Source organism: Buteo buteo, chromosome Z (assembly GCF_964188355.1).
Source record: "Buteo buteo chromosome Z, bButBut1.hap1.1, whole genome shotgun sequence".
Classification (NCBI taxonomy): domain Eukaryota; kingdom Metazoa; phylum Chordata; class Aves; order Accipitriformes; family Accipitridae; genus Buteo; species Buteo buteo.
The window spans coordinates 88187891-88215060 of NC_134204.1; the positions used below are offsets into that span (position 1 = coordinate 88187891).

Sequence of the window (27170 nt, forward strand, 5' to 3'; positions counted from 1 at the left end):
ATATAGCTAGAGGCAGAGATTTACCAACTTATAATGCTGTCACTCACCTCTGGTTTTAAACCTGCTCCTGTGCATATGAAACCCTCCAGGCTTCAACACAGGCTGCGTGCTTGCCAAGTGTCCGTCTCGTGGGCAGGGCTGCATCCCACGGCCTTGCAGTGCGACAAGCCGCTTCTGGAAGGGTCACCCCAAAAGCCACTCTGGAAAACTTCACTCAGTTTGGAAAGCAACTCAGTTACTAAAATGTAGACAACTTCTAAAACATAGCATTTTATTTGTGGCAGGCAGTTTTCCTGAAATTATAGAAAATAGTAGTTGTCCTTTAAAAACAAAAAAAAAAGGACCAGATCTTCTTACAGCATCAGCCTGCAGAGAGGCAGCAGATGACATCAGTCTGTGCAACAGAGTTATGCCAGCTTGTATCAGAGGAGAAACCTGCGTGGACAGCTTGTTATGTGAACGAGACAAAGAAAATCCAGCTGGGAACCGACAGCCGGTTTCAGGCAGGGGGATGACAAGGCAGAAACTGCTAGCTGGTCATGCGAGGTTACGGCACGCAAGCCTCCCTCTCCCTGCAGCAAGACCCCCAAGCCCCAGGGGCCAGTGGGGGATCCCCAGTGACACCCACAGAGCCATGAGCCCCTGCCCAGTTCCTCCCAGTGCCCAGGGGAGCTCAGCCCCATGGGCTGGGGGACACCCACCGTCTCCTGAGCACCTCACAGAGCCAGGAGTCACTGCCAGGGGTGGAGGACACGTTACAGGGAAAGAACGTTCCGGGATTGCACATAGCTTATTACAGGATGCCCAGGGGAGAAACCAAATGTGGGGAAACACAGGCATCGACATGGTTTCGGAAGAACAGAGATGGGAAAACAGAGGGATAAGGGGATAAAAAGTGGCCCGTTGTGTGTAAACGGGTGGCTGGTGGCCAAGGACGGATGCTGGTCTGGCCGTGCCTGCGCCTGACGAGTGCAGTCTGTCCTGTTCGCCCATCAAGCGTCGTTTCTAATTTTTCCTGGGGTGAGAGGGGGTCTCCCTACGGTGTGGGTGCCAGCATCGGTGGTGTGGTGGGATCTGCATCTGTGTGGGGCTGCTACCAATGAGGAGGTGAAGTGGTTTGGGAGCCCAGGCACTCTGTCTGCCTGTCTCTCTGCGTGTCTGTCTGTCTGTCTGTTGGGGCGAGCCTGCAGCCTCTGGAGGCTTGTATGTCCTGGAGCCAGAAACTGGGGAGACTGGGACACAGGGGCAGGGACTGGGCGGACAGTATCTGACCCCGGTTGCTGGAGGGACCCACACCGCATGTATGTATGTCTGTGCGTCCGTCTGTCTGCATTGATCTGTGCGCCCCTTCTTGGTCACAATCAGCACAAACAGAAACTGAGCGAGACCACACAGGGCACGTTGTCAGTCTCTCAGTCTTCCAGCACAAATGCAGACGGTCACTGACAAAGAAGCTTCAAAGCAAGTGATTCCCAAATAAATAATGCTGCAGGGCCCCACAGGAAGAGAGGTTTGTCTGGACCTCAGGCTGGGGAGGCCCAGCAAATTCATCTAAGGAACTGCTCACTTATAAATTAACCCATCAGCAATCTCGGTGGGCAAAGAGGAAGACATTAATGGCTGTTTTCCCAGCTATTTTTTTTATTTAGTGAGGTGCCACTGAAGTTGCAAAATCCTTCATGGAAAAGGAGTACAGTCCACTGGGGGTCCCTGTTCCTGAGCTGTGAGAGCTTCCCAGCGGCAGCTCTAGAGAAAAGACAGGCGGAGAGACTGGTGAAGAAACCTCCCTCCCCGGTCAAAGAACGGTGCAGAAGATGCTCCCGTGGTTGTGGCAGCCCCCATCCACCCTGGTGGTTATGCTGGAAACCCTCTGACCACCAGCCGCCGCGCAGGACCCCAGGGCACCTCCTTCGATGTGAGGCCGTGCTGGGGGGTTGATCAGCATGCACTCCATATCAAACCTGGGAAAAAGAGAGACACCCCATGAGTGGGGTGAAACGGTGCTTCCAGAGCAGCCTTAGAAACACTCCCTTGAGGTTCACCCTTCAAGGGGGAAAGGGGCAGAGCAGTGCTGGCAGGTGCACAATGCTCACCACGCGACGTCTGTTCCAAAACACAAGTGGGACAGAAATGGTTGGAGAATTGAGACAGAACATCTTGCTCTACTGCAAAAACTACTTTCTGTGATTTCACAGCCAACACCTCTAAGTGACTGCAAGTTCTGCGAGATGGGGCAAGAGCCTGCAGAAGGAGAGTCAATGCTGGGACCTCCCAAGAATTGCCTAAAGGGGGCCAGGTTTGAAAACCTAATGGAGGAATCATAGTGCTAAGGGCACTGGAGGAGGTGCTGAGAGTCCTCTCTCGTGCACTTGACTTTCATGCTATGGGAGTCTAGAGGACCGGGTGAGAGCATCATCAACCTGGGGGACCACATGTCCTAACCTCCCTCCAGTAATGCAAGTCTCCCAATTTCACTGTGTCCTCTCCCACACCCTGGACCAAGATTTGTGACCCAGAGAGAAAAGTCAAGGCCAAATTTCTAGCTAAAAAGAACAATCCCCTCATTACCCACCCCTTGTATGGGTGACAGGGGTCTGGCTTTCCCTCCTCAGGCATCTGCTGCAGAGTCCTGGTCTAGAGCGACCTGTTTTGAATAAGGCCTATAACAATGAGAGTCACCGAGGTCTGGGTGACAGCCAGCAGCTAAGAAAAGCTTTGCAATAGCTATTAAAGGTCTGCAGCTACAGCGGCACCTCTGAAGACCACCAGAAGACACATTCTCTCTCTACTGGCACAAATACCAGGGTAGCTAAATCACGTCAGGGAAAAACAAGCACGTCAAGATCCATTTTCCCATTCATTATTCACATTGCTCTGGTAGCAAAAGCCTGGAGGTGGAATCTGGTGCCTGAAGCCAACCTCCTCCCCGCCAGCATAAAAGCACAGTGCAGGCAGGGGGGTGGCTCTGGCTTTTCTTCCTACCTCTGACTCTCATGGCCCAGACCACCAACACCCCAAGGGCTGTCCGTACTGCAGGGACAGCAGTGCAGTGCACAAACTCAGCAGCCAGGCTTCAAAGGCAGCACTGGGCAGGAAAATGAGCTCGGGCAGATGTCCCTATGCTCAGAGACATCGTGAAGACCCACACTGGCTTGTCAAGGAATAATCCAAGCCCCTCAGCTGGTTTTAGAGGTATCCAGTGAGAGACATCTTGGCTCTGCTTGATCTGCAGTCCTCACCTGCAGTGTGGTTCACCACGCAAGCAGGGCTGGTGCCACGGGTCAGCGGGTGTGGGAAGCTACAAAAGCACTGCAGGAGCACAGCAGTGGCTCCAAGCTCACAACTGCACCCCATGGTGCCAGTGGCCTCACCTTTTCTTGAAGGTGAGAAGCATGTTGTTTTGGATGACGCAATCCTCTGCATTTGACATCAGCCGCAAAATGGATTTCTTGGATCTCCCTTGGAAAATGAGGTTTTCCTGCACCAGGCCTTTGGCTTCATCAAAGAGAGCAATCCCATAGTCCTGAAAGGACTGGATCCTGTTCTTCGTTACCTGCAAAATAAGCTTTAGACGGGATGGCCCAAGCAGGACACCGTTCAAAGAGCTCTTTAGTCAACACAAAACCAAACACCAAAGCCCTTCTGCAGGCTCACTAGCACTCCCTGGCAGTCTTGGAGCATACCAAGGGTTCAGACTGGATGTGCCATAGCCATGCGCACACAAGCTTTCCCAAGACCTTCCACACGTTACTGGTGGCCCCAGCTGGCGGCTCAGCTGCTGTCAGTGCTAGATGCTACAGGCTTCCCTGAAGCTGGTACTCAACCCCGTGGTGAAACACAAGCACAGAAGCTGCTAAACACGAACCTGCTGCTGCTCCTTGCCCTTCAGGTTTCAAATGGCTGGACTTACAGGCTGTCACTTCTTTGTATATGAAAAAAGAGCACTTAGGAGTCTCTTCTTCACAAGAAAGACAAGCTCTTGCTTTGCCACCATCTGGAAGATCAGTTTGGTCGTTTCTCCTCCTTGGATCCACAGCAACAGATGCTGCAAAGCTCCTTGCCCAGCGCTTCTTCCCACCCAGTACCGCACATCATCTCACCTGCTCTCAGGCATTTTTCGGGCTCTGCCAGTGGGCAGACAAGAAACAACAGCACCACGACATCGCCAGTACTTCAACAAGGACCTATGGCCCCTGCTCCACTCCCCAAATGAACGCTGCAATATGTGTCCTGCCTGTGTGCTCCAGGAGACTGGACAGCTGGCACCACAGAAAATTCCGTGGTCTTTACCTTCTGGTCCAGAGGACAATGTTTTTCTACAGGCATGGTTTTCAAAAGGAGTCTGCAGCCCCTGCAGGACTCATGCAGAGCATTTGTCTTGGCGGGGCTTTCTGTATACTCATTTTAGGGGTCCTTGACAATGAGTTAAATTGCATTTATCTATCATTTTGATGCCCAATGGCTTCACCTCAACAAAGAACAGAACGGAGGCAACCTTGAGCCAGGTATTAACCTTGGGAACTGGCGAGATGCTGGAACACTGCATCTAACTTCCAAAAAAATCTAGTTCCAATAAATCCAGTTCTTCAGCACAGCTCACACAGCCTGCAAATCTCCAACAGAGGCCTACAGGATCACCCACTTGACTGTGCCACTCAGTTAGATACAGGGGACAAGCCTGGGAGAAGATGGACTTTGTCAAACGTCATTGCACCAAAATGCACAGGATTCCCTTTGCTGCTCTGAGGGAAGAGAGGTCTCATCTACAAGCTATCTGTGAATCCGCCTGTGGGAAATGATGACTGAGCTGTCCTTTACCAAGGTTTAAACATCAGACAGATGTGACAAGCCACCTGTGGATCACTGTCAAACAGGATACAGCCTTGAGATAGGACTTCCAAAATTTACTCTTTGCCACTGAGCAATGGTGTGAGCTTGCAGAAGTCCTTCCCCCATGTGCTTGTCCATCTGAAAAGCAGCTGCTGCTAATAGACCTCCTTTCACACTGCTGTCACTGAGTGCTCTGGGGCAGCGTGGCCAGCTCTGCTGGTACATGTGTGCTTTCCTGCTGCATGTGAGCAATAATAAGCATGGGCCAAACAATGCTGAGGTTAGGGAGATCTCACCTCCTCCCTCTGGGCCCTACAGAGCACTTCTAAACCTCTCTTGACAGATGTTAGGATGTGACACACTTCAAACCCACTAGGGATGGAAACATCACTTTCTTCTGAGCAATGCATTCCACTTTTGCACTGCTGGCCCTATTAAAACCAAATGCTTACATAACTCCCACCTATGTCTCCCCTCAAACAATTTCTGCTGACTTTCCTCCAGCCCTTTCCCAGTGACTGCCCACAAAAAAAACCTGGAGTTAAGGAGTGCTGGTGGAAGGGAGCTCTGGAGTAGGACTGTCCACAGCACTAGATCAGAGCAGCCCTAGCTTTTTTCTGCCAAGGCTTGGAAACCCCCAAGGATGGTGACCCCACACCGCTCTGTGACCTCTTGCAGGGCTGCACCACCCTCCAAGGCAAGAAGGGTCCCCCAGTCTCCCACCCGGACCTCCCAGTGCCCAAGGACCACTACAAGTTGTGCTGTTGACCCTTGTTGTACTGTCTGGCACTGCTGAGAAGGGCTTGGCTCTGATGGCCCTTCAGGTAGCTGTGGGCTGCTCTTAGGTCCCCCCTGGCCTCCTCTTTGCCAGACGAATCAAGCCCAGCTCCCTCTGCCTCATCCCATCAGTTGTGTCCCAGCACTTGCCCACCCTGGTAGCTCTACCATGGACCCTCTCCCTTTACTCCACCTCCCTCCTGACCTCGAGGTCCCAAACTGGACACGACATTTCAGGTGCACCTCCCAATGCCAAAGGAGACGGGGGACAACTTTCCTCGATCAGTTGGACACAATTCTAACGTAGCCTGGAAATCACAACCCCCTCTAATCACAGGGTCGAGGATGCAATCCTGATTGTCTGCTCCTCCCGCTGGCAATGCCAGGGTGGTCCCTCCTGTCCTGCTGGCTAACTGGGGGCTTGCTAACTGTCTTCCCCCTCACCCAAGGTGGGAGGGCAGCAGCAGCAGTCTCTGTCTCGCCTCTGCCCCCGGCCGTAGGGAGGCACAAGCCGGTGCCCCCCCTTCAGCTCTCTGCAGGACGCACCTTCATGTCCGCTGCTTGGAGCAGCTGAAGGCCACACCGGTGGTTGCCGATGATGTCGTTCTCCATGATGATGCCCTCCCCCTTGGAGACGATACCGTGGCTGCTGTTCTCATAGATGCCGTTGCCACGCAGCTCCACCTGGCACTCGGCCTCGACAAGCACGCCTCCCCGGCTGTTGCAGGAGATGCTGTTGTTCGCGATGCGCGTCAGCTGGCTGCTCTGCAGGACCGCCACCCCGCCGTCGCGGTTGGCGTGAATCACGTTGGCGATGACGTTGAGCGCCTCACTGCTCTTGATGTGCAACCCAGCAGCTGCCAACCAAAAAAGAAGAGCTACCAGTTAAGAGCTTGGAGCCTCGGTTGTGACGGCCACAAACGTCTATTTCGAACAGCTACCCGGTTTCTTCTGCCACGATACGACTTTCTTTCTGACACAGAGCTTAAGGAGCAAAACCCACTCACGCTCAGGTCTCAGCCTACCACTTCTCCAGGGTGCTCCTGGCCTCGTGGCAGCTGAGGCAGATGCCAGCGCTGGTGGGCCAAGACAACACACCGTTCAGCACACCACCCCTTCTCCTGGAGCCCACGAAGACCCCCGGACCCTCGAGCTCACCTCCGTTGTGGTTGATGCTGTTCAACTCCACCAGCGCCACACTGATGGGACGCCGGGCAGCCGGGTGCTCCTCCTCACTGTTGGGGTCGTTCTCCCCGCCAGGACCTTCCCTCTCCTCCTGGAAGTTCTCGCTGCCCCCCTGACTGGGGGGGTAGTCACCAGCGTCGTCCTTGCAGCAGAACACCGCCACTCCGTAGATGCTGTTGTGGCTGATCTGGTTGTTGATGAGGTGCGGGAGGCTGGAGGACGTCATCCACACGCCACAGCCCTTGTTGCCTGTAGTGTGGGGCAGCATAGCGCACCAACTTAGCTTGGAGACCCTCAGCCCTGCCCCAAAGCAGCTGGTAATCTATGTGCGGTGCAGGTGGGATGGAGGTGATTCTCTTCTTCGAGCACACATGAAGGGCTAACCCTATATGTCAGGGGCTTACAGAGATCCTTTGGCCCTGACTTGGTCCCACTGGGCCAACTCAAGTCCACGAGCTCAGTGCCTTCATTTCCCCACCTCCACCCCCTCCTGGCACTGTCCATGCTCTGAACCCAGCTCAAGTCCCCTCATTTAACTTACACAACCAGGAGGCAAACCCCCACTGCCCTGGGGCTCTGCAGGATGCCCAGGGAAGTGGTTGAGTCACCATCTCTGGAGATATTCAAAAAGCGAGTAGATGGGGTACTTCAGGACATGGTTTAGTGGGCATGGTTGATGGTTGGACTTGATGATCTTGAAGGTCTTTTCCAAGCTAAATGATTCTATGATTCTATGATGGTTGGGCACAGCCCCGTCCACTGGCTCCACGCACAAGTGGCTTTGCCGCAGATGGGCAGCCGCAGTGCTGGAAGCCCATGTGCCCTGGTCTCTCCTCCTCCAGGACTGGGAGCCTCCGGAGCCAGGAAGCAAGCAGGTCCAGGAGCACTGAGCTGGGTTTCCCCAAGGCTTGGCCTCGGGAGCTCAGGTGTGTTCTCCAGTGTCTTAATATGCCGGCTGAGCTGCGGCTTCACCACCCCCAGGGTGGCTGAGCCCTACGACCACCCTCCTCGTGCCCGGTCCACTGCTGTTCCAAAAACCTCTGGGAACTCCCTGTCTGTGTACCTTACCCTCGCTGTGAGGGGCTGATGCCGGCCACCAGCACTACTGGCCACCACTGCCTCCAGCATTACTAGCGGGACAGATGGGACAGACAGATGCACACAAAGCCATGCTACATGACTGGCTGCATCCAATCTCCATCCTAAATGGGACCAGAGAAGGGCACAGCCCCTCCAGGACTCAGACCCCTGCCCTGGCAGCGGTGGGCTCTCTGCAGCACTTGTCTCTCCGCAGCCGCTGTAAAACCCCTTTAAAAAAGCTATTTCCAGTTTCCTGAGAAAATCACATGGGGAATTTACGCTCTGTTAGACATTAGCCCAGTTGTTAGATGACAGACCCTGCCAGACTCCTCCTGCCCTGGGTTAGCTGGGTGCAGGACAGGAGCAGACGCAGCTCCCCTTGCCCCGTGGGGACCGTGCATCCTCTTCTGCAACCCTGTCCTGCACCAGGGCGATGGTGCAAAGCCATTTTCCGTCTCGGGGCTCAAAAGCAAAGCTCCTGCCCTCCACTGGAGACAAAGTGGAGGTCTTCTCAGCGGGGAGAGGGGCCCCTCATGAGCTGCAGCCCAGCAGCACTGGTGGCACAAGCTCTGGAGTGCTTGTGCTGGGCTGGGCCTGGTGCTGTTCCCAGCCAAGCATCCTGGGCACACACCACAGGTCCCTCCTGTAGGCTGGGTAATTTATATAGTTTAGCATTAAAAGTATTTTATGTGGAAATGCTACTGAACAGTTGTCTGCATAGTTGTAAAATACAATTTTGCAATCTGATTTTAGCTAAAATGTAGACTAAGTAAAGCCATATGTTGGTTAATGCCTAGGTCGTAGTGACCCTGCTTGATTTAGGATGACCATTAATCAGTAGCTTCATTGTGTAGGCCATGCTTTGCTAAGGACTACACCCTTGAAGAGGAACTGAAGACTGGTAAGAAAGAAACATCCTGATCCAGAAGGTGCCAAAAGCCGGATGACTGCCGAAGAAGCATGAACTGGAGGAAAAGTAAAGGCAGCAGGGGGAGATCGCAACGACCGACTCAATTCAAGACCAAAAAGACTTGCCTGCCCACACCTGCAAGGAGCCTGCTTGCTACTTTACATAGCAAGCAAGGCTAATTTAAATACAGCTAACCAACAGTAGATGAGATGGTGACTACTAATGACTGAATGTAAATTTAGGTGGGTTTTTACTAATCACGTAACAGGATAAATACGTTGTAGTTCTCTGGTGTGGTGCGCTAGCTTTGTGGAACTATCACCTAGCACTCATCTCTGCACAGACATGAATTAAATAAATATCCCAGCTCTATATGTAAGATTGGCTTATTGCACACCAGGTACCGAACCCTGCTTTTGAGACAACACCCCCGGGCATGCCCCACCAGCCCCTTCTTGGGCACCCACCGCAGCTCCAGAGTGCACCGGAGGTAGAAGGCAGCACGGCAAGCCCAAGAGGACAGGGGAGAAGACAAGAATCGTTCTCCCCTGAGCTTGCTTCCTTACCGTAAATGGCGTTTCCTTCGATGAGGCCCTTCCCACGCTCGCCCACCACCACGCCGTCCGAGTAGCCGCAGGAGATGAGGTTGTTCCTGAGGACGGGGTCGCCCCCATGGCGGATGTCCGCACCGCCCCACTGGTTCTCGCAGATGACGTTCCCTAGGGCCAAGCAAGGAAGATGAGGTGACCACACACAGGCCTCCAGCCCACGGAAGAGCAAGGAGACCTGGCAAGTTGAGACCTGGCCCCACCAAGAAGTTCCCATCACCTGCGGCAGAGCCCAAGCCCCAGGAGCGTCCCCGTTCCCCCATTCCCCTGGCAATGCTCTCCCGCACAGGACACTGGTCATTAGCAGTTCTAGTAACTGCTACATCCCTGTCTTCTGAGGTGTAGGGCAGAGTGGAAATCCACTCGAAGGTTCCACGACAGTAGGAAAACGTCATTGACAGCTTTAGCTTATAAACTGGATGGCACGGGAGGAGGAAAGAAAGCAGTCCATACGGCAGATTGCTCTGGAGCACAGTTCCACATGCCAGCTGGGCCAGAGACAAAGGGAACAATAATTTGGAGGACACACTGCGGAAAGACATGCTCCCTCTGTCAGTGGCAGAAATGCCAACTACAAAATGCAAACCAGGGGATTATTGCACCTAAAGTCACCCAAGAACCAAAACAAGATAAGTTTTGCAATCAAACAAACAGACAGAGGCTTAAAGGCAGAAACAAACTGGGCATAAGAATGCCATTTTCATTCCCATACCTGTGATTTGGCCTCTCCCGTTCTCATTCACTGCTATTCCAGCAGCCAGTCCCTGGAAAATATGGTTCCCACTGAGGTAGGAGAAGAAAAGAAAGTTACCAGCAGCAGTGTTGCCTGCTCACGGTTTGCACCAATGCAAGCGCAGCAGGTCCCTGCAGAGGCACCAGTCTTCCCGGCTGCCTCCTTGTCACAGCCTGCTGCCTGTGTCCAGCAGTGAAAACTGGGCATGGGGCAGCCACACAGCGAAATGCAGTGAGAGGGAAGCGCAGTGGGGAAGGTACATGCAAAGCAGAGTGGAGCTACTGACAGCCAAACCACTTCCAAGGAGAGAAAAGTACAAAAGAGGGACGGAGAAAGGCACAGCCGGCTGCTGCAGCCTCTGTACCCCTGTGGGCAGCATGGAGCAGGGGGTCCAAGCTGCAGACCCCTGTGCCCTCAAAGAAAAGCATGGGAGGCACACCATGTAGTGGCCAGAGCCCACTTAGGTGGATGCTGCAGAGAAGTCTGTCAGGGCTTTAGCCCATTTCTCCCATCCTCCCCATCCCAGGAAGGAGGTGAGAGACTTTATCAGCCATGGGACTGCTGCTCTGAGAGGAGCCCTGAAGCCAGCAGGCAGACAGTGATTGCAGTTGATGGCAGGAAACATTATACGCGGTGGCAGGAGCAACTCCCACGCTGCGAGCAACGGTCTGGAGAGCAAGTGTGGGCTCTGTTGTGCCCCAGTAGAGGAGTCACCCGCTGTCCCCTGGGCACCCACCTACCGCCTGTCAGGAGGAACAAAGCCCAGGAACCCCAAGCCCACCACCAGTTCCTCCTCCACGTGACCCCGAGTCTCCGGCTTGCTGATGAGGTTCAGAGCGGGAGAGCAATTAGGGTGATCTCGAGCTCGCGGCGACCTACTGAGCGCAGCGCCTGGCACAGACTCTGTCCCAGCATCCACCCAGGAGCGCTGACTGGATGCGTCTCCGCTCCCCAGAGCAGAGGAGCTTCTACAGCAGCGAGCCGGGGTGGGAAAGCTGCGCCTGTGACATGCCATCACCAGCACTGGCTGTGGGTGGAAGGGTGGTCGCAGCACTTCACGCTGCCATCCTGCTCCCTGGGGACAACTGCAGGCAGACCGGGGTCCGCTCCACTTCGCCGGCCAGCTAATGCCTCTCCTGTCCTCAGCTGCCCCGGCACGGCTGCCCCTCCGCTCACAGCTGCCTGCTCAGGCAGGACCCCTTGGTCTGGCAGCTGAGGGAAGCCCCCACTGCCCTGCCAGAGCAAAGCAGGCTATTGCTTTGTGCCCAGAGAATAGAAAGCTGCTTGTGGGCTGCAGTGAGATGTCCACCTGCCTCTAGAAAGAAGGACCTGGTGAGAAGAGTGCACAAGGTGCCTGTACTTGAAATCCGTGCTTGCACCAGCAGCTGCGAGGGTAAGGAGGAAGAGAAGCCGTGAAACTATCCCAGAGGCAATCCCCCAGGAACACAAGGGGTGTGTGTGGGGGGGTATCAGCTGCCCAAGTCCCACCGCTGCAGAGCAGTGCCCTCCAGTGCTGCTCTCACCAGCTTAGGGGAGCGGACAGTAGCCCTGCACCACCGGGCACCATCACACCCCGTACCTCCCAGCCTTGGTGTCGGCACAGCAGGGGACGTGGTCTGACCCAAACAACTTTTTAGCTGCTGAGGGCTACCTCTGACTGGAAGACATACAGGCCCAAGGGCCTGTATCATGCTTAAAAAATGGTACCCAGCACCCACATTGCTGGCAGATTTCTCAGAAGGACACCTCCCTGCTTTTTGCACAGAGCCCCTCAAAACACCCCACCGAAACCTGTCCCCCAGCCAGGCAGCAACACAGGACAGAGCTGGGCTTGCAGCTCTCAGGAACGGGCAAAACATTATTCTGTTTCCAGCTGTGGAAAAGGCACCCAGCAAAGGACATTACTCCTACCATAAACACCTCCCTTCTGCCAGCCCTGCCTGCCTGCAGCTGTACACGCCATCCCATCCGTGAGTCCCAGCCATGCCAACAGCTCCCGCTGAGCTCCATGTTCAACACAGCTGTACATGGCACCACCAGGATAACACCAGTGCACCCAGGATAACACCAGTGCACCCAGCCTAAACCAGTGCCAGAGCCTGCCTCAAGACAACACAGACGAAAGGCAGCACAGAGCAGCACGCACAAACAGAGCACGGGGGCTCCTCCAAAGTGGGCGGCTGGTCAGGAGAAAAAAAGTGTCTTCCCACCGAGCTTCCTCCCTGCCTCCTCTCCATCATCTCCTACGTGCCAACAAGCACGGACGGTCATACATCAGTCACGTGCAGGCTGGGGTTGCCAAAGAAGTTGCGAGAAAGTACGGAGGGAAGGAGATGTTGTGAATCTCTCCATCCTGCAGTGTGTCTCCTCTGCACTGCTGGGCCCTGCCGTTACACTACCACTTTTCACAGAAATCAATACATCTCTCAGAGAGCACTTTCATAATCCCTTGTTGGAAAGCCTGGCCCTGACCCCTGTGTTTTCAGGGCTGGTACATCTGGTGCAGACTTCTCCTCTCCAGCTCCCAACCTAGACTAAGTGCCTCAGTAACCTGTTCTTAAGTGTCTGTACAGGCAGTCTGTCTAAAACTCACCAGCTCTGCACACAGATCATGAACCTGCAAGAAGTCGCTTTCATTAGATCTGCAGGACTTGAGGGTGAAGCACTGACTATCAACACTTCCAGCATGAATACTCACATCCTAGCTAGGGGGTGATCCAGGGCAACCATTTTCTTCCCTTTGTGACTGTCCTGGTTTCAGCTGGGGTAGAGTTAATTGTCTTCCTAGTCGCTGGTACAGTGCTGTGTTTTTGAGCTAGGTATGAGAAGAATGTTGATAACACACTGATCTCTCCACTTGTTGCTAAGTAATGTTTAGTTTAAAGTCAGGGATTTTTCAGCTTCTGATGCCCAGCCAGCAAGAAGGCTGGAGGGGCACAAGAAGTTTGGAGGGGACACAGGCAGGACAGCTGAGCCAAACTGGCCAAAGGGGTATTCCAGACCATGTGGCATCACGCCCAGTATATAAACTGGGGGGAGTGGGGGTGGAGGGATCACCGGTCAGGGACCAACTGGGTGGCGATCGGTGGGTGGTGAGCAATTGCACTCTGCATCATTTGTATATTCCAATCCTTTTATTATTACTGTTGTCTTTTTATTAGTGTTATCGTTATCATTATTAGATTCTTCTTTTCTGTTCTATTAAACTGTTCTTATCTCAACCCACAAGTTTTACTTCTTTTCCCGATTTTCTCCCCCATCCCACTGGGTGGGGGGGGAAGTGAATGAGTGGCTGCATGGTGCTTAGTTGCTGGCTGGGGTTAAACCACGACAGTGACACACTCCACTCTATAGCACCTTGGTGAGTTGTCACACGCCTGTTTCTTATCACCCACAGGCACAGTGAGAGGCAGGAAGGGGTGGCAGTACAGATGAGATGCTCCTCACATCTGTAACAAATACCGTGCTCCAGCTGCCATCTCATTTCTGGGTTCATTGCTACCAGTTGATACCACCAGGTAAAGCTGATGGCGTCAACCTGAAGAAAGCCTGCCGGACACCAACACTAACATCTAAACCAAATGGTATTAAACAAACACGACTCAGTAGCTCCAGGTGTTTAAAGCAGAAAGCTGAATTGGAGTAACAATGATTGGAGTTCTGAGGTCCATTTCCCCCTTCCCTGCAAAAAGCACCATGACACGTGTGAGTTGTTCATCTTGAACACAACCTGTGTCCTTCTCAGATCCAGGGGGAAAACCCAGCACTGGCACTTGGCAAAGACCTGGGTGCAGCAAGCAGATACAGGGAAGTCACAGAAAGGCACTAGTGCACCATGGGCCTATTCCTGCTCTATGGTGGGGGTACAAAAAAAAGAGAAGAAAAGTGTGCACAGTGGGAGGAATAATTCTTAACAGATGAAGGAGGAGAGAGAGAGGTCAGTGCTAGCTAACATACCTCACAGCAGGGTTTCCATTATACAGAATATAAATGCCAGCTTCTTTATTCCCATAGATCTGATTGCTACGGATGATGCCTTTTCCGTTGCCAACGACGACAATGCCCGAGCGAAGGCCACTGTGTATCTTATTGCACTATGGTTTTATTTTTGCACATGTAGAGAGAATAAAAGCAAAAGGAAGGAAGGTCACAAAAGTGAGCAAGAGGAGACAGCAACCACAGAGAAAAGCAACAGCTCCCAACCCTGCTGGGGAAAAGGGCAGAAGGGTATTTAATCCAGCTGCCAAGAAATCACTCTCAACTGGTCAAGGCACACTTAAGTTTTACCTTTCTTTGGGGTTCTAGTACACAATGCCTAACTGCCCTTCCCATCATGCCTGCAGCCTCTTCTTCCTCCAGCAGCTCCTGCTGACATCTCCAAGGGCTGCCCCGGACCTGGTGATGTTTTGCTCTCCGCAGCCCATCTGACACTGGCCAGGGCTGGTGGAGCTGCAAGTCCAACACCTCCCCATGGCCACCAAGAGGAAAAGACCCTCGGTGGCACCTCACAGGAGCTGGAGGCAGAGGAGTCCAAGCAGGGGGCTTGGCGTTAGAGCATGGTGCCTTTTCTCAAGGTGTTAGACGCCGCTTTGCACAGCCTGAATGACCACTGTCAACAGCCACAGGGCTGCTTCTCTCCACAGGGGCCAACATCTCCCGTGAGGACAGAGGTACACGGGGACCCTCTGCGCAGGACAGCAGTCCCAGTCCGGCATCTCCTGGAGTGGTGGGGTAGGAATTGCCAAACCAGGCAAAGCAACAAGCAGCAGCTCAAAGCTGCAACTGAGGCCAGACATGCCCTGCGGCTCCGTGGGTGAGCTGCCACCTCCTCCTCCTCCACGGGCCCACAGCTCTGCCTGCCCCATCATCTCCTGTGCAGAGCTCACATGGAGAGTTTGATGCAGCCAGAGGGTCACTTGGATGGTAGTGTCTCCCTCTCTGCCTCTCCCTGCACAGTGAGGCCCCGGTTCCTTCAAGGATGACTACAGATATAGTGTTCAATAAACAGGGACAAGGTCACCCACTGCACAGCTGGAGACACTACTCATTTGGAGGAAAAGCCATGCCACTGGAAAGCAGGCTGCTGCTCCCCTCCTGGCCAAGGCTAGGCAGAGCGCTGAGACCCTCCACCAACTCCTAGGGTAGACAACATGATTCCCAGTACGCGAGAAACAATTTACGGTACAGTGCCGATTTACCACCTCCTGATTTACTGCATTGCTTGCACGAGTTTACTCATTACACAGGGGTATTTATTTGATAGGGGAACATTCCCCTACCCTGCCCTCTGTGCACAGCAATTTTAAGACACATACCATCAAACAGAGCAGGAGACCATGCATGTACCATCAAACAGCACTTTGCTGTACCTTGGGGTTAGCTGTAGTCTAATTCATCAACAAAACCCTAAGAAACAGTTTGAAGGGCAAAGCTAACGGAAAGGTCAGTGGTTTCTATACTGGGAGATGGATCCCTGCTGCCCCTTGGAGAGAAACAGCATGTGAGAGAAAGAGCATGCTGCCCTCCAGCACAGTTTGGAGGGGTACGTACCAGAACAAGGGGGTTGGCTCCCTTACGAATGTCCACTCCAGCCTCTGAGTTTGAATGGATGTTGTTGTCTGCAATCAGGCCTCCTGCTGACAGGCGCAGGAATATCCCTGATGCTTTGCAATGGTGGATGTCATTCCTCAGCATGATAACCTGCAGAGAAGAGGAGAAGCACCTGCAGTTGTAGTTAGAAGGTCGAGGACATGAAAAAAGGGTATAGTTCTCCCTTCTGCAACCTCTGTGCATCTATGACCTCTCTGCCTCTCCCACAACCTGGGGTGTGCCAGGCACACAGGCCAGATGAAAAGAAGATCAGTGCGTGTGGACAAGTGCTACAGTTAAGCCTGTTGGGCATTACGCACTGGCATGGGTCTGCTTGGGGATGGGGACCCCCAGCGCTTGGTGCTGCACAGCTAGAGCAAAGATATCCTCTTGGCATTACACATCCCTCCGCTTGAGAAAAGCCGACGTTCAGGTGTGCCCAACGGCTTCGTTCACTGCATTGCGATTGCACACCATCAGCAACAGTGAGCGACCGTTGCCCGTCCCATCTCCACACCATTCGTGGTACAAGAGACCTGCCCCATCCCTGCTCAGGCAGTCCCCATTTGCATCGGCATCCTCTCCGTACGCAGTCGGCAACAGGCTCCCTCCTGACTCTGCTGCGCAGAGCTGCTCGGAGGTGACATGTCAAATAATGCAGAGACTCCCACAAGTCTCCCATGAAGCTGACCGGGCCAGTGCACTACAGCACACACGCTCAGCACACGACCTGCCCATCACCTGGCGCCTTCAGAACAAAGATCCTGCCATGCGGGGGCAGAAATGGCCCAGCCAGCAAACTGAAGTCACTGACACCACTCTTAACAACCTCGTTTCCTCTAAGCAAATAAGTAGTTAAATATTTAGGCAGCAGCAATCTTTTAATATTTTCCAGCCAAACAAATTCATGTCTTAAATCCATGTCTTACGAGTGCTAAGAAATAATCTACAAATTGCCTTTGCACATCCCACTTCAATGAGCAACACAGATCAGAAGGTAATTAAATTATACTTCCTTTTATTTGCTCATTGCAGAAAGGTGCTTCATTCAATCTCTCGACTAAACGTGGAGCTCAGCAGGGCTTGACAGCCGCCTGTCTTCATCAATCATGCTTGGCTGCCCAGGGAGGGAGCTACAGGAGGTGAGAAACACAGGCACCCGCTCCGGCTGGGTCCCACACACCAGACCCTGGTCCAGGCTTGCCCTGTGCCGGAGGGTCCTGGCTGAGCAAGGACACTGAGCCCTTACCAGCTCTGCTGTGCTCCCACTTTGTGTTGCACCTTGCCCTCATCTCGCAGGCGAGCATTTCACTGTCTCCCACTGCCTGATGCTCTGACACCCACCTCTCGACAAGACCCTCTGCCCTAATTCCTAGCCGAGCAAAATCTCACTGCGAGCTGCAGATGGGCTGGCCTCATCTCCCTCCCGTTTGCTACCAGTTAAAACCAGGCTGCTGAGCGAACGGGAAGCAAACCAAAGGGAATAAAACCAGAATGTGGTCCAAAGTGCTGGACCTGCATTTGCCCGCCAGCCTAACTCCCACAAAAAAAGCCCCCGAGCAGCTCTGAGCATCTGAGCAGCACGGTGGAGCTGCGTGAGGTGCCTCTGCTCCCTCCTGCCACCATTCTGCGTCTATGGGTCGGCCTTTTGGAGGGCACCTCTGCTACGGGTATCCCTTGGAAAGAAAGCTGCCGTTCTCCACTGCCAAGAAGCAAAGCGTTCCTGCACAGGTAACAGTGCTCTGCAGTCCTGTGGGGACTACAGATGGGGAACTAGCATCATCACAGCAAAGCCCTTTCCCAGAACTGGGCGGAAAAACATGCCCCTTCCTCCCCCTGCACAAAACTTTCATTTGCAGTCTTTTAAAGCGATACACTGAAAAACAGGCCCAAATCCTAGGCTCCCCCAACCGAGCAGTGGGGATGCTCTTGCTCTGGGCAGGTGGCTGGAGAGGAGCCTCCCAAGCTCCCCCGATGCTGCCACCACTGGGGATTTTGGCAGTGCGATTCTCCCTCCAGTCCTCGCCGCCACCACCACCCTGTCTGAAGAGGAACACAGGCACAGAGGTGGAGAGCTCCAGGCCAGCACACGGTTAGGTGATGCTGTACTGAGGGAAAACCTCGGTTCAGCCTCCAGCACATGTCCCTGGCCAAAATCCCTCCTTATACCCCATCTCTGCCTGCGGCAGGCACCCACCCCTGCAGCCTCTCCTGAAGCACCCAGGACTGGCCATGGAGAGGGGCAAGACGAGGGATTGACACCGCAGTCCCCAAGTCCCTGCATTTGTGGTATGGGCTGTGCTGGGACCAGCAAAGGTGATGACAACCAGCAGCACTTTTACAGGGTGAGAGTTTAATTTACAGGTAGCGCAGGCCTGACTACGTGACCCCAGCATGCCACCGAGTTAATGCCTCCAATTGCAATTACAACGTTACTGCATGCAGAAAGCAGGTGGCTGCAAGTGACCCGCCTTTCATTTGAGCTCGTTAACCCAAGCCATGCACGGGAAAGGAGCTGGTGGAGCAGGAGGGAGAGGGAAGAGGGCTCACAGCAGTCTTCACAGCACCTTACTGTTTTGTATGCAGCGCACTGCGTAGGTCAGATCCCTGAAGATGCTTTCTTCCAGTTTTGCTTGCCCTCGTGAATAAATGAATATTCCTCCCTTCCCATCCCTGAAAAGGCACTGTCGGATGATGCAGCCTTGCAGAGAGTTGGCCAAAGACTGGGCCTCCTTGTCCTGCTGCAGCTCCTGCTGCAGAGACTTGAGCTCAAGGTCCTTCTGAAGGGCGTGCAGTCTGTTGCTTTGGAGTCTGCTGTCCATAATGTCAGCAAGCGTGTGACTCAGGCTGTGGCCTTGATAGGGCAGTTTGTACATAGCCTGAGCATCCTCTTCATCGTCGCTGTGTAAGTCACTGTCACTGGAGTCTGAGTCGAGGACCGGGTACTCCTCCTCCTCCTTTGCTGCCTGCAGGTTCTCTCCGAATTCAGAGTCCTCCTGGGCTGAGCCAAGCAGGTCTTGAGCACCCGCAGCAGAGAGTAAGCTGCTTCGTTCTTCCCCTACGACAATCTCACATGTTCTCACTGGCCCCAGCAGCAATTCCCCCGAGCCATCCCGCTTGGCCACGGGGCAGACGGCTGGGTCGGGCTCCCGCACAGACGCTGCGCAGGACTTGGCCAGCGCGGCCAGGTGCTTGCAGGCCCAGTTACGGTCCGAGCTCGGGCAGCCCTCCACAGTTACAGAGGCGTTCTCGCTGCCGGTGAACTCACAGTTCTCCAGGATGCAGAGGGCCACACTGCGGAGGTAGATGCTGGACTGGCTGAAGGTGCAGAACTTCACCTGGCACGTCCCTGGTGCATGGATCTGCAGCTGCCCACTTTCAAAATTGCAACTGTCGAACTGGACATAGCCTGATGTTGTCTGGAGAGTAAGCGCAAGGAGACATCATTGCACAAAGCAAGAAAAAGCAGCCCTGGACGTATCGTGAAGTCCTTCCACAGCAAACAAGCTCACGCTCACAAACACAATATGCATTCAGGTGTCACAAATACAAGAAGCTCACACAGGCACAGATGCAGTGCTGCAATCTGAGTTAGAAAGAATCTTGCAACAAGTGACGCCTACTGACTTTCTTCCCTGCTGGCAACACTCCCTTAACTTCCCTGCCAAGACACAGCTTTGCATCTCAGCAAGGGCCAGCAGTCACACACGGGAGCAGACAGGGCCGAGATGTACCAAGATCACTAAACCTTAGCAACGTTCCCTACACAGAAAAGTCTGTAACCTTCAGAGACATGTATTTGCCAGCTGGCGTGATTAAGGGACTCAGGGGTTTCCTGGGTGAAGCAGCAGGTAAGACGATATCACCTGGGTGGAAGGACGCTGCACCCACGATGCTTCAAGTGCAAAGCAAAACAGGTAAAAAATCTGTGCCATATTGCTGCACAAGCATTATGTTCTGACTCTGCAGTAGGAGAGACACCATCAGTTCCTTGTTCCCTGGCTGCAGTTTCCCATCTGACTTGCTGGTACTCACAGAACTGTGCGCCATCCCTACCATGGCCTTCCTGCTTTGCTAGGCAATGCACACAGCAATTTATGGGTGCATGGCAAACCACCAGGATGATTGTGCATGGCCAAATATCTCTCTCCTGCACAGGCAGGGCAAGTATCTGCTTATCTACAGAAAAGGCCAACAGAAATGTAACGGGGTACTGAGGAGCCAGGTCAGAAAAACTGAGCAGTATGCTTGGAATTTCTGTGCTCCTAATTTGACTAGGAATCTCCTAAGTTGTTATTTTCTCTTCCCAAGCTATCCCTCAATTGCCTAGTGCATCACATTAAAAGCAGACAGATCAATAGCTTGTGACAGGTGAGCTAGGGTAATTTTACAGAGATTTCCAGAGTTTGCAGCCAACACACTGTCCTAACATTTGTTTTCAGTCTTGAGTACTCTCAGAAGCGGTCGTACCCTGAACAGGTTTTGAAAGGCATTTCTTTGTACCCAAAGACAACCACACAGAAATCCCTTCAGCCTGCTCCAGACTGAATTGTACCTTCCCTTTTTTTAATTAAAAAAAGCTAATTAAAAGGGACACAATCAAATCAGCTTCTGAGAGGCTGCTTGTGAAAGCCTTTCTGAAACTGCAGCTCGCAGGGTTTTAATGACTGCCAGTAGGCTTGGTCTAAGTTTGCTTTTTTAATTTGTTTTTCATTGACAGATTTGGGAGGAAATGCTCTCATTCCACTGACAGCAGCTGAAGGGCTGTACCATCACCCATGCAGAGACCAGTGCGACAGCCAGAAAGGAGAAATGCAGCCACACTGACCAGCCAAATGGAGGAGACATCTCTGAGCAAGACACCACATGTCCGCTTCAGCAACACAGCACATGGACAAACAGAGACTTTCTCAATGGATTTGTGACTCAGCTCTCCCACCGCACGCTGGTGCATTATCTTTCTCCTGGGGACTTTCAGACTGTTTCAGTTAAATGTGTCACATAATGAAATGGTGAAAAGGAAATGAAACTGTAAATTATAACTAATGATGGTCTGAGTCATCATGAGGAAAGTCTCATTTTCAGAGGTACAGCTCCACAGGAGCTCCACAGGTGCAGCACACACACTGGGCACGTCCCACTCTGGACCAGTCAGCAACTGTCCGTAGGGACCAAAGTACCGTCGGGGTGGACCACGGCAGCAGGGCTGGACCTGTGATCCCTTGTCCTAGCACAGGTCTGGAGAAGACCCTAGGCATCCTGGTTGAGGGGTCCCAGCCCAGGCTGAGGGCAGAGTGCACATCAGCAGCAACCGGTTTTAGGGGCAGTGGGGCTGGTGTGGAGCGCACCGCGGGGCGTGCCGGCTCCCGGGGGTGCCTCTTGCATGCCCAGCCTCTCAAGTCACTCACGCCTCGCCACCTGGGCAGTCGGAAAGGCGGCTGGTGAGAAGGGGAAAATCAGTGAACAAAGGAAAATGCCTGCCAGCCTGGGAGCCAGAAACATCCATGAGGGGTGCAGCTGCACCTCTGAGGTGGGTACTAAGAAACCAGAGACATCCTGAGATACCACCACTGAGAAAACGAGGGACTGTAATGGCAGGTTATCATCTAGAAAAGTGGAAACAGTCTAGAAAAATGAAATTGCTCTGAAAGAACAAAAACATCATCATCTATTGGCTGCTCCAGGTGAAAAACAGAAATTAACAGCATCTACTGGTTGCTCAAAGTGGTGGTGTGCTACACCCTTTTAAAACAGACTTAATTTTTATCCAAAATGGAGCCTCTCTCTCTGAGAACATCCCATCCTGCATGTACTTCTCCCTTCCTAAACTGGCTGAACTCTCCACATGAACCTGCTAGAAGATCTCGGACCCTGGCTGGGGACGCCCGACTGTGACAGAGAGCATCTTTGATGTGAGACTCTGTTACTTCGCTGGTCCCCTTTGGCCCTGCTTTTGGGGTCGATTCGGTTTGCCCTCCCATCTCTGGGATGGTGTAAGAGATGCTCCCACTCTCACCGAGTGAACAGTGCTTTTGTGGAGGCATCACCGACAAGTAGCCCTGACTGAATCCAGCCCTGCTGTGCAAACTGTGAGAACAGTGCCATGCCAGATGTTCTCAGGGACGAAGGAGTCTAGGGCATGTCTTATCAGGAGATAACAGTACCACCCTGAGCTGGGACTAAACAAAACTAGACAAAATTACAGCTGTGCACCTGCACAAGAGTTCATCACTTTACACTATAAATATCTGCCGCCAGCCCTCGAGCCCATTTAGCTCTCCTGTATGGCAGTGGGCTGCGTGGTGGGGATCTGCCTTGAGCAGGGACACAAGGTTACTCCTTGAGGCTGAGAGACCCCTCACCCAGCATCTGATACCTACAGCAAGGCAAGTGACATTTTACATTAGGCCTAAAAGTGTATTGTATGCTAGTGACGTTTATATATCCAGCTACATCTTAATTATTGGAAGTGTGGTAAGTAGTCCTGTTTGACCGCCATCTAAATTATCGTTTAAATCATCATTTAAATCATTGTCAAATCAGTGTCTCACTACCATTCAATTATTGCTAAATCACCATTTGATTACCATTTCATTATTATTCAATCATCAATTAATCTTCATTTGATCATCATTTAACCATTCATAAAACCCTTCTAGTTTACCCCACCACGATGACCTCTCTTAATAATTCACCTGCGACAGATCACTTGGCACCTTCTGAAATCTGTCTAATTCTCTTGATACCTGTATTATACAACCATACAAGTAATCTACCATAAGCATATCTGCTGTTGTATTGGTGGTAAGTTTGCAGTAAGCTGTTACACTATTTACCTACTTGTTTGCTGCTGTTATGGGTTGTTGCTATACGATTGATTGTTTCTGTTGCTGATTGCTGCCATACTATTGATTGATACTGTGTTATTGATTGCTGATAGTACTTTGTAATAGCCTGATACATATATATTTGCTTTACTAACCAAAGGCATTCTTGCTAGCAGTGATTTGTGTGGCATTTCTGGCGATCTCTAATGAAGTAGAGACAGTCAGAGGACAAAGCCCCCGAGCCCCCCACGCATTAGGGAGTCCCATGAACCCCCCCGGCCACACTCCGTGGATACCTGCAGACCGGGGGAAGCCCCTCGGTTGCGACAGCTCGCCGGCCTCGCCATCCCCACCGCCCCCCCTCCCAGCTCCGCCAAGCCTCACCTTGTAGACCACCGAGGTGAAGCGGGCCGGCATGAAGACCACGTTGCAGAGGCGGGCGGTGGGGCAGTGCTGGTCGATGCTCACCAGCAGTACCACGTCCCCCAGCTTGCCTTGCCCCACGATTTCCACGGGCACCTTCAGCAGCACCTCGCTCTGCTCCTCGTGCACGCCGGGCAGCAGCACGAGGCGGTCGTACGGGCCGGCGGCAGCCAGGGCAGCCCTCAGGCTGCTAAATCCACCCCCAGCCCCGACGCAGAGCCGGCGCCGGCCCTTCCTCCTCCGGAAAAGGGAGAGGCAGTTGGAGGTCTCCGGGTCCTGCGTGTTTTTGGTCCAGGTTTTGGAGGACAGGTAGTGCTGTTTGAAAGCCTCTCTCCAGGACGGCGGCTCCACGCCGGGCTGGTTAGGCCAGTTGGGGTGTCTGTGCTCCAGGCAGCCCAGGCAGAGCTGCCGCCAGCGCGTTTTGTCCAGGCTGAGGACGAGCTCGTACCAGGTCCTGCAGACCAAGCTGCAGCGGCCCAGGTCCGGGAGGCGCAGGTAGGATAAGATGAGCCGCCACAGCTCCGCCGGCAGGCCGCTGACCTCCATCGGCACCTGCGAAGGACAGGGCGCAGGAGTCAGCAGCACGCCTGAAGGGATCCTGGGGCACGGAGGGGACGGCCAGGGCAGGGACACTGCATCGATGGGGACACGCGAGTCCCCGCCGGACATATCTCTCTCCGGGGACGGAGCCGTACAGAGCAGCAGGCCGGCACACCTCAGGCGGAGACCACGGGATCTGACCGAGCAGACCCTATGGCACGCTCCCTCCACCGTCACCCCGCCGGCCTCCCTCCCTCCATCTCCTGCTAGCCCCGCTCACGGGCCGGCAATCCCCGAACAAGCCGTTCTACGGTCTCTGTTCTTTCGGGGCCGTTAAAAAACCTTGTTCCTTAACCCTGGGGCTCAAAGGCTGCGCAGCAACAAGCACATCCAATCTGCCCCAAGCAGGCCGCGGCATTGCTGCGTCCCCTGCCCGGCTTTTTCCCTGCCACGCTCCGTCAGACCTCAGCAGCCACGACCGGACTGCCAGGCAAGGCAGCGGTTTGGGGAGGGGGGGAAACCCCCCTTCTAGCCCCAGCAGGACTCCCCGGCACTCAGAGAGGCAGAAGGAGCAGACGGCTGCGCAGGCTGAGCGCAGCGATGGAAACCGTGCTGCCCGGGCCACCGGCTGCAACACCGCTCCGGATAAGTCACGGCCGGCAGCCGAGAAGGGCAAAGCTGAGGCCAAATCTTCCTGGGAGAGCCATGACTTTTGGCAGAGCCGAGGGGAACCGCTCAGCAGCACACGGGCCTTTTTTTGAGGGGGGGGGGCTGGCAGAGGGTCCCTGGGAGAGCCATCTGCCAGCTCTCGCCCAGCGGCACGGAGCGAGAAGCCGCCGAGGCGGGGTGGGCGCAAGGTCAGAAGCCCCTCTGGGGAGTGAAAGGCACGGCTGGAAGCGTGCGCTGCACGACACAGGGCTGCCACGAGTTCGGCTTGGGTCGTGCTGCAAGCCAGAGAGGGTTGCGAGTCCCCAGCACCGGCCTGATGGTCCTTTCTGGGATGCAGGGCTCATTAGGAAAGGTGTGGAGCTTTCTCCAGAGGCCGAGTTCATCCTGCGGCCCAGCACCCGGGGACACCAGTGGGACCCTCTGAGCAGAAGAGTGATGGAGAAGAAGAAAGCATTCGTGACGGCTGGCAATGCACCACCAGCAAAGCAGTCACGGCTCGTAACGGACCCCAGACACCCGGTCCCACCCCGGCATGAGGCTGCTGCTGCCGATGGCGTGCAAGACCACGTCCCTCTGCTCCAGCTCGTGCCACCAGCTGCCTAGCATCGTTCGCTGCCATGTCCTGCCCTGCAAAACAGCGGCTGCCAGTGGCATGATGCCCCTCCTGATGACAGGACCTCAGCCCCCACTTCCCACGCTGGCCCCCCACCCAGCACATGCAGTGACGGACCAGCCTCCTGATGCCCCATGTGCTCGGCCACCTCCGACCACTCTCCACAAAGCACTAGACAAGCAGCTTAACTGAATAGGGAGACAACCTCACAAAATTTGCCACTTGGTATTTTAGAGTAGGGGTGTTATTATCAGTGAGCAGAAAAAACAGTAATGCAAAATGGGGAGCTGCACCATCCATCAGCACTCTCCCTGAAGCAGCCCGCTTTGTCCACGTTGTCCAGCGCGCAGCAGCCAGAGATCAGTGCCCCGGTGTGGTCGGAGCCCTACAGACAACACAAAAAAGCATGCACGTCCATGGGCTGGCTTCAGGTCAGCTGAGCAGCTGGGAGAGCCGTTGCTGGCAGGAGCAGCTCTGACCCCACACCAGGCGGTTCTGGCTTTGTCCCTGCCCACCCCACCACTGCCAGCTCATGCCCACTTGCCAGGAAACACACTCCAGCAAGGACTGTGGTTACCCTCTAATGCCAGAGTTCACCTCTCATATGATGCTGTTAAATGCAATCAGGAACCAGGCTTCTTTCTTCTCTCAGGGATGCACACTGGCAAGGCAGGCAAGCGCTTAGTGCTTTGAACGATACTGACCAAATTTTACTCCTCCTCACAGAGCGCTTGACTTCCAGCTATCCTGCAACTATCACAAGGTGCTCAAGAAAGCACAGACTTGCATTGAACCTAAATTTCAAGTTAGTGCTAGGGTCCTACACAATACCTGGGTACCCAGTGGGGAATCCCCCACTTTAACTTTACGAGAAGAATGTAGCTTTGCTGCCACACTCCCCCAGCAGCACTCCGCGCAGTCTGCTGGGAAGGAAGGTCTCAGCGGTGCCGTGTCCCTCACGGCTACGGTCTGTGGGGTCTGCGGGCTCGGTAGCTCTGCTGAGCCTCTCCCCTGGCACGACATCCCAGCTTGGGCTTTGCGGTGCCACGGAAACCAGACACCGACACTGGAAGAGCGAGAGTTTTGAGCAGAACTTGCAGGGGGCACGACTTAGTCTCACATCCTTTCAAGCAGGCAAACAGCTCAGCACTTTCTCTTTGCTGTTCCTCTCCCTTCTGCAGGCTTATCATTACGGGTTAATCTGCAACAAGCCTCACCGTTAAACTCTGTGGTAGCAGTACAAACACTAAAATAAAAGTGAGCCACTCTTATTTACTACCAGACAACTAAAACTGATCAAAGCCCACAACAAAGAAACAATAAAACCACAGGCTCTGTCGGTGCTTCGTATCCTCCAGCACCTCCCTGGCGAGAGGCGATACCGATGTCGAGCCCAGCCAAGAACCGAGGATGCTGCCTTTCTCAAAGGACACCGAGGAGGCCTCGACGACTGCTTCACGCCAGCCTCACGGCCATCGGGGACCCAGCACCCAAGTCCCCGAGCCCCTCCGAGCCGCCCCAGCGCAGAGCCCGCAGGTGGCCTGGGGTCAGACAGGTTGTTCTTTCCAGACGACGCTCCTCCGTGGAAAAACACCCGCGGTCCTCCGCTCAGGGCCACCCCACCGGGACGCAGCACCTGATCCTAAAAGCAGCTTCTCGCCTCCCTACAAAGAGGTTCGCGGCGGGGGGTTGGCACAAACCCGGGGCAGCGCTGGCAGCGGGGAAGCTGGAGAAAGAAGAAACCGGGCTACAAGTTCTGCCGAGCCTCCCTCCGCCGCGACCGGCGGCTTTTCCCTGCCTCGTTCACCGGGAGCTCCGCGGTTCCCGCAGCGGCGGGAGGCTCGGGGGGGGGGTAGCCCTACCCGGGGCAGCAGAGCCGCTCCCGCCGGGCAGAGCACGGTCCCACCGCCCCCTGCCCTTGCCGGACCTGGCGACGCTCACGACTCGCGTGGGTACCGGCACCGAGCTACGGCTCGGCCCCCTCCCGGTACTCCGCCGCCGCTCGGGTCGCTGATCCAACCGCTGCCGCCGAGGTATCGGACAGCACCGGGCAGGAGGAGGCGCTCCAGCCCCGCGGCAGAGGCCGTAGACCCACGGGGCGGTTGGTGGTTAAGATTTTCTCCGCCGGTCCAGCCGCCCGGCCGAGTCCGCCGCTCACCCCCGCTCCGCTCCGCTCTGCTCCGCCGCGCCGGCGGGACCCGCGCCATACGCCGGGGGAGGGGGGGGCGTGGCTCAGGGCGGCTGCCCCGCCCCCTCGCCGCTCGCGCCTGTGCCCCGCGCCGCTGCCTGATCGTTGGGTTGGGGCGGGGCGGGGCGGGGCCGGCACCACCCCCCCCCCGGGTCACGTGAAGGGGTAGGGCCAACGCTTCTCTTCGCTTTCCTCCTC

General features: G+C 54.5%; 1 protein-coding gene across 1 annotated transcript; it reads right to left on the reverse strand.

Moving 5' to 3' along the window:
* Positions 1-1632: 1632 nt before the first annotated feature.
* Positions 1633-26917, reverse strand: FBXO10 (F-box protein 10). The gene is made up of 11 exons (XM_075019654.1): positions 26712-26917; positions 22924-23514; positions 18280-19131; positions 15674-15823; positions 14081-14217; positions 10103-10173; positions 9349-9501; positions 6766-7041; positions 6154-6464; positions 3372-3553; positions 1633-1961 (listed from the first exon to the last, which is right to left on the reverse strand). The coding sequence occupies exons 2-11, from the start codon at positions 23506-23508 to the stop codon at positions 1796-1798; spliced, it is 2883 nt and encodes a 960-aa protein (XP_074875755.1). The 5' UTR covers positions 23509-23514; positions 26712-26917; the 3' UTR covers positions 1633-1795.
* Positions 26918-27170: the final 253 nt, after the last annotated feature.